At 39.4% G+C, this 14,935-nt stretch overlaps 1 protein-coding gene across 1 annotated transcript in view; it reads right to left on the reverse strand.

Moving 5' to 3' along the window:
* Positions 1 to 872: 872 nt before the first annotated feature.
* Positions 873 to 14,935, reverse strand: part of LOC126146788 (F-box/LRR-repeat protein 15-like) — a 37,406-nt gene continuing 23,343 nt past the window's right edge. The window contains exon 5 of the mRNA XM_049915644.1: positions 873 to 2,124. Within this exon, the coding sequence (XP_049771601.1) occupies positions 1,968 to 2,124 (157 nt within the window). The 3' untranslated portion in view covers positions 873 to 1,967. The remainder of the gene's footprint in view (positions 2,125 to 14,935) is intronic.

Below are 14,935 nucleotides of genomic sequence, written 5' to 3' on the forward strand. Positions count from 1 at the left end.
CATTGAGAGTGTACCTTAGAAATCAAGCCAGTGAAAGTTTTATTGGTATACTTGTGACAGAACGTGGTGTTGTTGTTGTGATCTTCAGTCCTGAGACTGGTTTGATGCAGCTCTCCATGCTACTCTATCCTGTGCAACCTTCTTCATCTCTCAGTACCTACTGCAACCTACATCCTTCTGAATCTGCTTAGTGTATTCATCTCTTGGTCTCCCTCTACCCAGAACGTGATAAACTAGACCAATTACTGTGGGAACAGTTGACACTGTCTACAAAAAAGCAAATAAATCTAATTTAAATTATCGTAAGTGGATTTTTGGCAACAGGATCTCTGGATCACTTGTCTCCTTTATAGCTATGTAAATTTGAAAGAACACCTCATTTTACTATGCTTTGAACTTGCATGAAGTAATCTGAAGAATAAAATGTACATTCTGAGGACAGTGAATGCTTCAGTCTATTTACTGCCTGTAATATGAATTTCAGTTAAATTCAAACTAGCTGAGTCCATAAAGTATCTTCACACTAGAAGAGTGTAACTTCAGACCACTATTTCCAACTTACCTTACAGTTGATTTATTGTACCTTTTGGTGCTTACTAAAAGACTGTCATTATTCTGTTCATGGGAACAGATATTGTATTAACACAACTAAGCAGCCTGAGGACCACTTCAATAGCATTCAGATCTATTCTTATACTGTAACCACAAAAAATACTTATACTATCTCTAAGGTCATTGTTAACAGCTGTCACTACTTAACTTGGCAGCTGTCAAAACAATTGCTTGGTGACACCTTAGCTGGCAGCACATCACCACGGAGTATGTTTACAAAGTCTCTATGCAATATCCATATGGTACTAAATACTAAAATGATAATCTGAATAAAAACTTCAATTATATATTTATTTCTTCTGCTGCACATCATTCTTATTGTCTCTGACTTTACAGATATGGCGAAACAGATAAACCATTCTTTCGACAGTATGAGAAACTACATACTGTATGGACAGTCTAGATTTTTCAAGAGCCATTTATATTTAAAGTAAGCTGTCAGAACCAAAACTGAAATCCATGGTAACTCAATGGCATCATGGTCATGCATGAAAACCAATCTACATTTCCAGTATCATCCACAGTTCTCAGACAATACTCTATCTACTACTGCGGCATTTTGCTATTTTATATTCCTCTGATTCTGCTTTCTACACTAATGGATCATCACAACTGCTTGACTGGATAATCAATATGGAAAAAAAATACATGAACTCTCACTTGAATCTATCACTAGCTAGTCACAGCTTGCTAGCAGTGCACTTTATGTGTAACGGTAGCTATAAATGAATCAGAATAGTCTGCTACTCCAATTTGTACAAACTAACGGCAGTTACTCACAAGATTATTTCAGTCACAATCACAGCCCAAAAACAAAAGACAAATGAATTGTCATGTAATACTAACATCTGTAATTTGATTTACAATGAAAAAGAAAAGTGTAATCTTACAAGAAATGTGGTAATATTTTTTGTGCAGCCATTGCCCTGGACTAAACAGCTAACTGTGTACTCTATTGCTATGAAAACCCATTTCAGATCTCATATTAAATACATTTTTTTTTTCAGAAAGCTTCTTTCCATCAGCAATAAAGCAGCTTGCTGTCTTCATGTCATATTACTTTATGATATCGAAATGAAGTATAAATAAACCTGCATCATATGGAAGTTACTTTCCGACAGTTTGTCTTTCTTACTTGATGAAACACACAGGAACTAATTCCTTGCAGTTACAACCCTTAGGTTACAGATTTGATCATTTCAGACAATGATCATGAGGCAGACAGGCATCTCTCAAAAGTCAATGTAATACATTTTCCTGGGAGCTATAGCATTGAGCAACACTAACATAAATTAATAACCTTTCACAGCATACTCATTTGAAGTCATTATTTCACATCTTAGAAGCCAGTTAAGTTACACCTGTATATTGAGGCTTCTTATTGGAACAATTTGATACCTGGGCCTATCAATAAACATCCTGGTACGTAGATTACCTAAACTCCTTTCACTGACAGAACGGCAATCATTGACAAGGAGGGATTCCAAGTTACGGCAGTATTCACCAACCACTCTGAAAAGTACCAAAGAGGTGATTAAACAACATAACAAATTAACAGAAGAAATATAATTTATGAAGTGTTTATAACCTTGTGTCCATTAATATTGCTATGTAATACTACTCTTCCTTACTACTATCAAATAATCGTTACTCGTATACTAACTGTCCAAACACAGAGACAGCATCCGTTAATTTGCTTAATTAAAAATCATAAAATACTTTTCAATAAAAGTGAACTTTCATTTTCAAGGTGCTTCAGGATAACTGCTAAAGATTTATTATAATTTTTTTTTAAATTCATGCTAAATTTACACTCCTGGAAATGGAAAAAAGAACACATTGACACCGGTGTGTCAGACCCACCATACTTGCTCCGGACACTGCAAGAGGGCTGTACAAGCAATGATCACACGCACGGCACAGCGGACACACTAGGAACCGCGGTGTTGGCCGTCGAATGGCGCTAGCTGCGCAGCATTTGTGCACCGCCGCCGTCAGTGTCAGCCAGTTTGCCGTGGCATACGGAGCTCCATCGCAGTCTTTAACACTGGTAGCATGCCGCGACAGCGTGGACGTGAACCGTATGTGCAGTTGACGGACTTTGAGCGAGGGCGTATAGTGGGCATGCGGGACGCCGGGTGGACGTACCGCCGAATTGCTCAACACGTGGGGCGTGAGGTCTCCACAGTACATCGATGTTGTCGCCAGTGGTCGGCGGAAGGTGCACGTGCCCGTCAACCTGGGACCGGACCGCAGCGACGCACGGATGCACGCCAAGACCGTAGGATCCTACGCAGTGCCGTAGGGGACCGCACTGCCACTTCCCAGCAAATTAGGGACACTGTTGCTCCTGGGGTATCGGCGAGGACCATTCGCAACCGTCTCCATGAAGCTGGGCTACGGTCCCGCACACCGTTAGGCCGTCTTCCGCTCACGCCCCAACATCGTGCAGCCCGCCTCCAGTGGTGTCGCAACAGGCGTGAATGGAGGGACGAATGGAGACGTGTCGTCTTCAGCGATGAGAGTCGCTTCTGCCTTGGTGCCAATGATGGTCGTATGCGTGTTTGGCGCCGTGCAGGTGAGCGCCACAATCAGGACTGCATACGACCGAGGCACACAGGGCCAACACCCGGCATCATGGTGTGGGGAGCGATCTCCTACACTGGCCGTACACCACTGGTGATCGTCGAGGGGACACTGAATAGTGCACGGTACATCCAAACCGTCATCGAACCCATCGTTCTACCATTCCTAGACCGGCAAGGGAACTTGCTGTTCCAACAGGACAATGCACGTCCGCATGTATCCCGTGCCACCCAACGTGCTCTAGAAGGTGTAAGTCAACTACCCTGGCCAGCAAGATCTCCGGATCTGTCCCCCATTGAGCATGTTTGGGACTGGATGAAGCGTCGTCTCACGCGGTCTGCACGTCCAGCACGAACGCTGGTCCAACTGAGGCGCCAGGTGGAAATGGCATGGCAAGCCGTTCCACAGGACTACATCCAGCATCTCTATGATCGTCTCCATGGGAGAATAGCAGCCTGCATTGCTGCGAAAGGTGGATATACACTGTACTTGTGCCGACATTGTGCATGCTCTGTTGCCTGTGTCTATGTGCCTGTGGTTCTGTCAGTGTGATCATGTGATGTATCTGACCCCAGGAATGTGTCAATAAAGTTTCCCCTTCCTGGGACAATGAATTCACGGTGTTCTTATTTCAATTTCCAGGAGTGTATTTATGACAGCTTGTGATGTTATCATCATACATGAAAAGAAGGCCTGTTACCACTCACCTGATATATGAAACTTAAGAACACAGAGACTTTTCAATCTGATTATTCTCAAGTAATACTTCAAAGGATTCATTATACCAGAATGTTCATTCTCTGCATTAGTATGCTGTTCCTAGTATATCATTTAATTTCATGTATCAAGAGAGTTAGGACCTGTTTTCTGTTAAAATGAAAGATGAATTCAGAGTTTATGAAATGTTTATGTATTTCTCCCCTTATGGAACAAAAATGCCAACCTTTCTGGACGTGGCACACACGACTGCATGGGTGTGGTTTATTTGCATTGTAGCATCATATTGTTGCAATATGTCGTAGAGCCCTTAGGTAAACAATTGTGCAGGAATTGCTGCTTTGTATACAGGGTGTTACAAAAAGGTACGGCCAAACTTTCAGGAAACATTCCTCACATACAAATAAAGAAAAGATGTTATGTGGACATGTGTCCGGAAACGCTTAATTTCCACGTTAGAGCTCATTTTAGTTTCGTCAGTATGTACTGTACTTCCTCAATTCACCGCCATGATTTCATACGGGATACTCTACCTGTGCTGCTAGAACATGTGCCTTTACAAGTATGACACAACATGTGGTTCATGCACGATGGAGCTCCTGCACGTTTCAGTTGAAGTGTTCGTACGCTTCTCAACAACAGATTCGGTGACCGATGGATTGGTAGAGGCGGACCAATTCCATGGCCTCCACGCTCTCCTGACCTCAACCCTCTTGACTTTCATTTATGGGGGCATTTGAAAGCTCTTGTCTATGCAACCCCGGTACCAAATGTAGAGACTCCTCGTGCTCATATTGTGGACGGCTGTGATACAATACGCCATTCTCCAGAGTTACATCAGCGCATCAGGGATTCCATGCGACGGAGGGTGGATGCATCTATCCTCGCTAACGGAGGACATTTTGAACATTTCCTGTAACAAAATGTTTGAAGTCACGCTGGTACGTTCTGTTGCTGTGTGTTTCCATTCCATGATTAACGTGATTTGAAGAGCAGTAATAAAATGAGCTCTAACACGGAAAGTAAGTGTTTGCGGACACATGTCCACATAACATATTTTCTTTCTTTGTGTGTGAGGAATGTTTCCTGAAAGTTTGGCCGTACCTTTTTGTAACATCCTGTATAACCCAAAACATACTGATATCTTGCTACAGACCCAAGAAACTGTGTCTTAAACTTCAGAAATTTTCAAGATGGCTGACTGGGAGCATCTGCATCAAGGAAAGTTTAACTATGTATTACTTACTACATTTGAAAAAAATGAGTTTCAGAATCGAAATGTCTACACAAGTAATTAAAACTGAATCTGTGAAATCATTTTAAATATTTTCATAGCTATGATTACTGTAACTTCCATGTATACAATTATGCACGTTGGGACTGTTTCTGGTGTGTGCTCATTCCAGTCAATGTCTATGGTTACGATTTGGAGCAGATTACAGAACAGGTATGTCATATTACCACTATCTTTACACATTATTGTCACAATAGCGTAGTTTTTTTATTTTTAGGACTTACTAATGAGGAAATTGTAGCTTTGTTAGATGAACCCAAAGTAGAAGAGTTGGTGGGTTTCCGACAGGTGACTGGATAAGTGCTAACTATTTCACCTTCTAGTGAAAACTATGCAAGTGGATCTGATGAACAGCCACCAAACAAAACATATAAACCAAGAAATACACCACGTGATGATAAGAAGTTCCAGGGTATCAGTACTGGCCTACTGTTGATGATGTGCAGTCCTCTCAATGCTAGAAGCAAAATAATTGCTAGAAGAAAACTAGAAGAACATGTGAAGCATAATATTACCTTGTTTATCAAAAACCATAATGCATTAAATTTACAATCCTTAGATTTTTAAGATAAACATACGAGAAAGTCTCCAAAGCAATAAGTTTTTTAAAAAGTGACAATTACATAGAAACAAAGTAAAGTTTTGAAAGTTTTCCGCCAGGAATATGTATATTAGGAGGTCAAAGTTCACAAAGCTGCTTATGATATATCAGCATACTAATCACTTGCCCATTGCTGCTTCCAGTTGGTTAAATAGTTGGTTATATGTTTTGCAGATTGCATGTACATCACACACTGTCATGAGCGGCATGGTATTGAGGTAAAGTAATTATTGTATTCAATGAGTATAAGACGACCGTGAATAAAAGACGAACCCCTTTTTTTAAAGACGCTCATTGAGAAAATTTTATTTTTACTTTATTTCGCTGAAATAAAGTATCTGCCCAAAAAAGTTAACATTACACCTATTCTAAACTTATGCCATTTATTAATAGTCTACAATTTTACAATACAAAAAGAAATAAAATAAACAAAAAGAAATGATTTGCATTCACTTTTATTTTCATTTTCTTCTTTGCTACACTCTAAGCCAGTTTTCTGTGGTACTACTATTTTAATCATCATCATTATTATCACTGGTATCATTATCTGAGATCACAGTTTCATGAAACGTGAGAAAAGAGCCTTTGTATTCCTATATACACACAGCAAAGAAATTTATGATCTTGGTTGTCAGAAATATTTGGCCGTTTCTTCAGAAGCAATGTTCAAGCTTGTGGTTACGTGGGACCTGAGAACACAGTTGTTTTTCTGAATACATAGCAGATTTCATATCTATACTGATAAGAATGTAACAACATTTTCCTCCATCTTTTGCTTCCAAACATATTGTTTGATTGCTGCTCTCGCACTGATGGCGTAGAACCAGCACCCCCTTCCACTCCCCTCATACCTTACAGTGAACATCAACTAGTCATCAACATGTCATTACACCAATGGCACCTATCTACTCTTTAACCGCCTTCTGCAGAAATGTATACTATTACTGAGTATTTGTCCAATTTTAAAGTCAATTCAAGTCTGACTACAAATGAAAAGGCAGTTAACTCAGACAAAAAAATTAAGTTGTGATCTATCTTTCTTCACTACTATCAAACTATTTAAGTTTTTTTCTTTTACTAATGTGTACTATATTTTGTTAAAATCAATGTAACATTTTGCTGAGTGGATGTAATTAATAAGTATTATAATTTTTCCAACAATTTTCTCGAATCAATGCAGAAAAACAATTAGCAATTACAATCCAAAAAAGCAATTAACAAATAGAAAAAGAACAACATCTATGCAGCTCAAGGAGGTTAGAGTAGATCCTAACCTTCTTGATGCACCGTTATGGTGCTCATTCTCTCAATATCTTTGGCCTGCATGCCAATGTTAAGGCCTGCGCTTCTCACCTTATCCATTTACCCCCAATCTTCAACCTAAAAGCAGCTATGGAAAGCAATGTCAAAATGACTTGTGACTCAATATGACAGATGCCATACTGGTTCAGTCTTCTTTCACTGCTTTTGTCTTATTATTACTGTCACTATGCCATTTCACAGCAACAGTGCACTGAAGTGATCTCACTAGGACATCACCCATGGTACAATTTCCTTTAGTTAAACATCAATAAATGATGCAATGGAGTTAAAGCTTTCAAGAGATATTAAAACAAACAGCACTGATGTTATAAGATTTACATCTTTGGTGCAACGTAATGGTAAAGAATGAGGGTTATGAAAGTGAAAGAAGTAGGTTCGCGAACTGGCTATATGTACTTTTTTTTCAGTTTTAACGTTTCTAACACATTCTGGGACTTTCTGATGAATGTAATACAAATACGTTCTGCAATATTCAACATTATTTACATATAACACCACCCCATCTTAGGAATGAGTTTCTTTGATTTTGTTGCTTATGGTTGATTAGAAAACTAAGGATAAAACTGCTGTGAGTGAAATGACCAGCAATGACATTTGTATTCTTGCTTGTCCCAAATATTTGGCCATTTTTTTAAAAATGTTATGATTTCCAAGGCTGTTGTTAGGGAAGGACCTAAGAGTGTAGCTTCGATTTCTCCGAATGAAACAAACAGAAATTATATTTATATATTCCCTGTTTGTCACAAATATTTTGCTGTTTCTTTCCGAACATGTCGCAATTTTCAAGGGTGTGGTTGGGCAGGAACATAAGGCTATGGCCTGAGCATATCATCGCAGGAGTGGACAGACTGCTCAATGATATCAGAATGCGAGCGAACACTGCAGTGCCCTAAGTAGCAGTTCTTTGTGCAGGGATGAGAAGCAGTGTTCTGCAGAGATCAAACTATGGAGTCGGATGAATTGCTAACTGATTTGATACTGGAAGAAAATACATTTCTGAACACTGATTAATTCAGTCTAAGAAATACAATGTTGTTGTTGTTGTTGTTGTTGTTATTGTGGTCTTCAGTCCTGAGACTGGTTTGAAGCAGCTCTCCATGCTACTCTATCGCAAGCTTCATCATCTTCCAGTACCTACTGCAACCTACATCCTTCTGAATCTGCTTAGTGTACTCATCTCTTGGTCTCCCTCTATGATTTTTACCCTCCACGCTGCTCTCCAATGCTAAATTTGTGATCCCTTGATGCCTCAGAACATGTCCTACCAACCAGTCCCTTCTTCTTGTCAAGTTGTGCCACAAACTCCTCCACAATTCTATTCAATACCTCCTCATTATTTATGTATCTACCCATCTAATCTTCAGCATTCTTCTGTAGCACCACATTTCGAAAGCTTATATTCTCTCCTTGTCTAAACTATTTATCGTCCACGTTTCACTTCCATACATGGCTACACTCCATACAAATACTTTCAGAAACAATTTCCTGACACTTAAATCTATACTCTATGTTAACAAATTTCTCTTCTTCAGAAACGCTTGCTTTCCTTGCCATTGCCAGTCTACATTTTATATCCTCTCTACTTCGACCATCATCAGTTATTTTGCTCCCCAAATAGCAAAACTCATTTACTACTTTAAGTGTCTCATTTCCTAATCTAATTCCCTCAGCATCACCCAACTTAATTCGACTACATTCCATTATCCTCGTTTTGCTTTTGTTGATGTTCATCTTATATCCTCCTTTCAAGACACTGTCCATTCCGTTCAGCTGCTCTTCCAAGTCCTTTGCTATCTCTGACAGAATTACTATGTCACCGGCGAACGTCAAAGATTTTATTTCTTCTCCATGGATTTTAATTCCTACTCTGGATTATTCTTTTGTTTCCTTTACTGCTTGCTCAATATACAGATTGAATAACATCGGGGAGAGGCTACAACCCTGTCTCACTCCCTTCCCAACCACTGCTTCCCTTTCATGCCACTCAACTCTTATAACTGCCATCTTGTTTCTGTACAAATTGTAAATAGCCTTTCGCTCCTTGTATTTTACCCTTCCCACCTTTAGAATTTGAAAGGGAGTATTCCAGTCAACATTGTTAAAAGCTTTCATTAAGTCTACAAATTCTAGAAACGTAGGTTTTCCTTTCCTTAATATTTTTTCTAAGATAAGTCGTAAGGTCAGTATTCCCTCAGGTGTTCCAATATTTCTACGGAATCCAAACTGATCTTCCCTGAGGTTGGCTTCTACCAGTTTTTCCATTCGTCTGTAAAGAATTCATGTTAGTATTTTGCAGCTGTGACTTATTAAACTGATAGTTTGGTAATTTTCACATCTGTCAACACCTGCTTTCTTTGGGATTGGAATTATTATATTCTTCTTGAAGTCTGAGGGTATTTTGCCTGTCTCATAAATCTTGCTCACCAGATGGTAGAATTTTGTCAGGACTGGCTCTCCCAAGGCTGTCAGTAGTTCTAATAGAATATTGTCTACACCCGGGGCCTTGTTTCGACTCAGGTTTTTCAGTGCACTGTCAAACTCTTTATCATATCTCCTATTTCAACTTCATCTACATCTACATTCTCTTCCATTTCTGTAATATTGTCCTCAAGAACATCACCCTTGTATAGGCCCTCTATATACTCCTTCCACCTTTCTGCTTTCCCTTGTTTGCTTAGAACTGGGTTTCCATTTGAGCTCTTGATATTCACACAAGTGGTTCTCTTTTCTCCAAAGGTCTCTTTAATTTTCCTGTAGGCAGCATCTCCCTTACCCATAGCGAAATAAGCCTCAACATCCTTACATTTGTCCTCTAGCCATCCCTGCTTAGCCATTTTGCACTTCCTGTCAATCTCATTTTTAAGACGTTTGTATTCCTTTTTGCCTGCTTTATTTACAGCATTTTTATATTTTCTCCTTTCATCAATAACATTCAGTATCTCTTCTGTTACCAAAGGATTTCTATTAGCCCTCGTCTTCTTACTTACTAGATCCTCTGCTACCTTCACTATTTCGTATCTCAAAGTTACCCATTCTTCTTCTACTGTATTTCTTTCCCCCATTCTTGTCAATCGTTCCCTATGCTCTCCCTGAAGCTCAATACAACCTCTGGTTCTTTCAGTTTATCCAGGTCCCATCTCTTTAAATTCCCACCTTTTTGCTGTTTCTTCAGTTTTAATCTGCAGTTCATAACCATTAGATTGTGGTCAGAGTCCACATCTGCCCATGGAAATGTCTTACAATTTAAAACCTGGTTCCTAAATCTCTGTCTTACCATTATATAATCTATCTGATACCTTCTAATATCTCCAGGCTTCTTCCATGTATACAACCTTCTTTTATGATTCTTGAACCAAGTGTTAACTATGATTAAGTTACGCTCTGTGCAAAATTCTACCAGATGGCTTCCTCTTTCATTTCTTACCCTCAATCAATATTCACCTACTATGTTTCCTTCTCTCCCTTTTCCTACTCTCAAATTCCAGTCACCCATGACTATTAAATTTTCGTCTTCCTTCACTACCTGAATAATTTCTTTCATCTCATCATACATTTCATCAATTTCTTCATCGTCTGCAGAGCTAGTTGGCATATAAACTTGTACTACTGTAGTAGGCGTGGGCTTCGTGTCTATCTTGGCCACAATAATGCATTCACTATGCTGTTTGTAGTAGCTTACCCATATTCCTATTTTTCTATTCATTATTAAACCTACACCTGCATTACCCCTATTTGATTTTGTATTTATAACCCTATATTCACCTGACCAAAAGTCTTGTTCCTCCTGCCACCGAACTTCACTAATTCCTACTATGTCTAACATTAACCTATCCATTTCCCTTTTAAAATTTTCTAACCTACCTGCACGGTTAAGGGATCTGACATTCCACGCTTCGATTCGTAGAATGCCAGTTTACTTTCTCCTGATAACAACGTCCTCCTGAGTAGTCCCCTCCCGGAGATCCGAATGGGGGACTATTTTACTTCCGGAATATTTTACTCAAGAGGACGCCATCATCATCATTTAACCATACAGTAAAGCTGCATGTCCTCGGGAAAAATTACGGCTGTAGTTTCCCCTTTCTTTCAGCCGTTAGAAGTACCAGCACAGCAAGGCCGTTTTAGTTTGTGTTACAAGGCCAGATGAGTCTATCATCCAGACTGTTGCCCCTGCAACTACTGAAAAGGCTGCTGCCCCTCCTCAGGAACCACACATTAGTCTGGCCTCTCAACAGATACCACTCCGTTGTGGTTACACCTATGGTACGGCCATCTGTATCGCTGAGGCAAGCAAGCCTCTCCACCAACGGCAAGGTGTATGGTTCATGGGGGAGAAGGAATACTAGTATTCTAGCAAAACAGAGAGAGCTGTTTGGAGAGTTTAACACACCGTATGTGAGTTTACAATCAGATGCTGATAAATTCCACAGATACACAAGAATGTCTGAAATGCTACAGGAAGAAAGGTCAGTACACAAGGAGATTTCGACAAGGTCGCCAGTGCATTACAGTCCCTAATGGAGACCGGTATCTGGTCATCTCTCCATTGTGGTATAGTTCAGATACTGCAAGAGCACTGCAAGATGGTCTCAGAAGGACCACTGGAGCTGCTGTGTCTAGTTTATACCACCACTATAAATAATGCCTCACACCCCAAGTCCTCTCTCACGTTTTTATAGAAGATGAGGCTTACCCACTGACACCAAATTTAAAGCATCTGTTCACAGAAAGAGCTCTGAATGACAAAAGAAGGTTATTTTAATCAATGCCATTCTCATGCTTGAAAGTGTCTTGAACGTGTGTTTGGAATTTTGTGAGCAAAATGGTGTATATTAAGAAAACTTTTAGAGACAAATGTACAACATGGGTGTCTTATAATCGAAACAGCAAGTCCTTTACACAATATCATTACAGAATGTGATGGAAATAGTATCCCACATTACAATATGATCAAAAACAGCATGGAAATTGTAAAAGATTGATCTGAGTAGATGAAATAATAGTTCATTGCTAATGCTAACAAATGTGCAACACATTTGTTAGTTACTTTTCTCAAAACAGAATTACACAAGAAAAATGTTTACTTACGATCAATATGAAGCTTCACTACTATTTCATTAGATGTCTTTCTTCCAATCGACTTGCTTTTATACTGAGACTGACCAGTCTGCCAAATTTCTAGCCTTTCTCATACGATTGTGATAATTTCTGCAAAGGATATGGGTCACCGCTTGCCACATGCCCAAGAAACACGAATTCGTTTGTGGTGCATGTGCATGGTCCATTGGACACTGCTACAGTCAACTGTATGCGTCTCCCGAAACATGTCTCTCCAGACACTTCCATATCGAAGAGGCTTGTCTTGCTCGCTGCAGGGAAATCCTGTTCAAGGCTGCCCGCCCCATTGCACTCGGGCCACGGCCTAAGAGGACACCTAATTGCAGTGAGTGAAATATTTAGCTATTGTTTCTGCGATTTCCATGCGTCCACTCAGCCATGGGAGAAGCTGGTGTCAGTGTCACACTTGGCTTACTCGAAATGTACTGCTGGACAAGTACATCACTTCTGAGAAAGCCTTGCATGTGAATAGTTCCTCCCATCCAGCTTATCCCAAATCTTAGTCAAATTAGACATTGACTGTGACTGCACCAGTGGCAAGCATATGAATACCAACGTCAGTAATCTTGTGACACTACACACACTTTCCAAATTCTTCCAAACAAATTTCCACACAGCCTCAATTGCCAAAATGTAAATGTAAGACAACGCCTATAAAAGCTATCACACAACGTAAAAACATTGACCTCGGCAGTAGTAGTTCAATCTACGACTGTAAGATGACTATGTATTTTTCAAATGAAAAATTTGGGAAAAATGTCTAGTCTTACTATTGGGTAAATACAGTACAAGGCCTGTTCAAAAAATTCTGGAACATTCATAATTCCGCGTCAATGGTGAGATGGAGTGAAATGTGGTTGGCACCCCTGAAACGCCTGTGTTTAATGTGTGGCTGCAAGAAGTTTCATTATCGTATGCCTGTTAGTTACATTAGTTATTGTTTGCTGTATTGAGTAGAATGTTGTGTCACACAGTTTGTGAATTTTGAGAGGGCAGAGTTAATGGAGCAACACATCTGCATTAAATTTTGCGTGAAATTCAAGAAAACCTTTACAGACAGACACCAAATGATGCAGGAAGCCTACAATGACGAGTGCTTAAGCTGTTCTGTGGTACAAATGGTTCACATAGTTTAAAAATAGCCTCCCAGTTAAAGATGATTCTTGTTCAGGACACCATTCGACACTCATCGTCGGTGCTCAAGACAGGAACATCAATGAAATTGTGCTTGCCAATCAAAGACTGTCTGTCCAAGTGATTGCAGAAGAATGTAACATTTCAGTTGGATCATGTCATGAAATCCTGACACAGCTTCGTGGAATGCATTGTGTTGCCACTAAGTTCTTCCCACGGCTCATGAGTCAAGACCAGAAAGACCTTTGCCTCACAATATGTGAAGAGCTTTTGGATCGCACAAATGAGAATGAGATGTTCCTTAAGAGAATCTTAACTGGTGGTGACATGTGGATCTGTGGTTATGATGTTGAGACCAAGGCTCAATCTTAACTGGTGATGACACATTCTACGGGATGATGTTGAGACCAGGTTCAATCTTCACAATGGGTCGGGAAAGGTTCTCAGAGACAAAAAAAAGCTCTTCATATCAGGTCAAATGTCAAAGTCACACTGATAGTATTCTTTGACTTTCATAGTTCATCATAATTTGTGCCACAGGAACAAATTGTTAATCCAAGGTACTATCATGACACATTGCAATGCCTGCAAGAAAATGTGAGAAGGAAATGGTCTGAAATGTAGTGAGACAATTCATGGCTTTCGCATCATAATAACACATCCACAAATTCATTTATGCTGGTGCATGACTACTGCACAAAAAATGAAATCATTGAGCTGCCTCATACTCCGTACTCTCCAAACCTCGCCCCTGTGTACTTTTTCCCTTCTTCCAAAGTTGAAAGCCCCGCAAAAAGGATGGCACTTTGCACAATCCTGCAAGAGGTGGACCAAGACTGCTTCCGGAAGTGGAAATGGCATTGAGAACAGTGAAACAATTGTGGATGAGAGTATTTAGAAGGAGACCATGCACCGTAAGTGAAAGGTAAACATAAAAATTTTTGATGGAAAAGCTGCAGAATTTTTTGAACAGACCTCATACCCATTTACAGCTATACGGCGATGATACACAGTTATTTAATTGAGTATTTATACCCAAGAGCTAACGTGTATTACAGTAACTGGCAAGAACAAACACTTTAACTCAGCTTAAAATATTTTAAAGATTTATTGTAAATTTTACTTCCATGGTTAGATTATCAAAGACTTCTTTTGTCAGACTCAAGTTAGATCCATACAAGAATGTCTTCCCCTTGAAAACCTGTGTCACTATTATGCTTAAATAAATGCCCGAAAGATGCATATGGATAAACCTGCACATAAATTTAATCACTTTTGTACAGTGAATAGTTTTTGTATGTGTTAATTGCCATGGCTAAGGACTACAATAAATGAAGATTTGATGATCTACGGATGTATACACATGTAAAAATGAGAATGATGCTTATGGTATAAATAGCTAATTTATTATTGTTTTAGCACATTCACAATGATTGTTTTTTTATTTTTATTAATTTTACATCAACAAGTAATCCAAAACACCTTTAATTTTCCAACATGTTTACAACTGGTTTGTTACATTCATCAAGCATCTCTTCTTATGATGAAAC

The sequence above is a fragment of the Schistocerca cancellata genome, chromosome 2, assembly GCF_023864275.1.
Source record: "Schistocerca cancellata isolate TAMUIC-IGC-003103 chromosome 2, iqSchCanc2.1, whole genome shotgun sequence".
Classification (NCBI taxonomy): domain Eukaryota; kingdom Metazoa; phylum Arthropoda; class Insecta; order Orthoptera; family Acrididae; genus Schistocerca; species Schistocerca cancellata.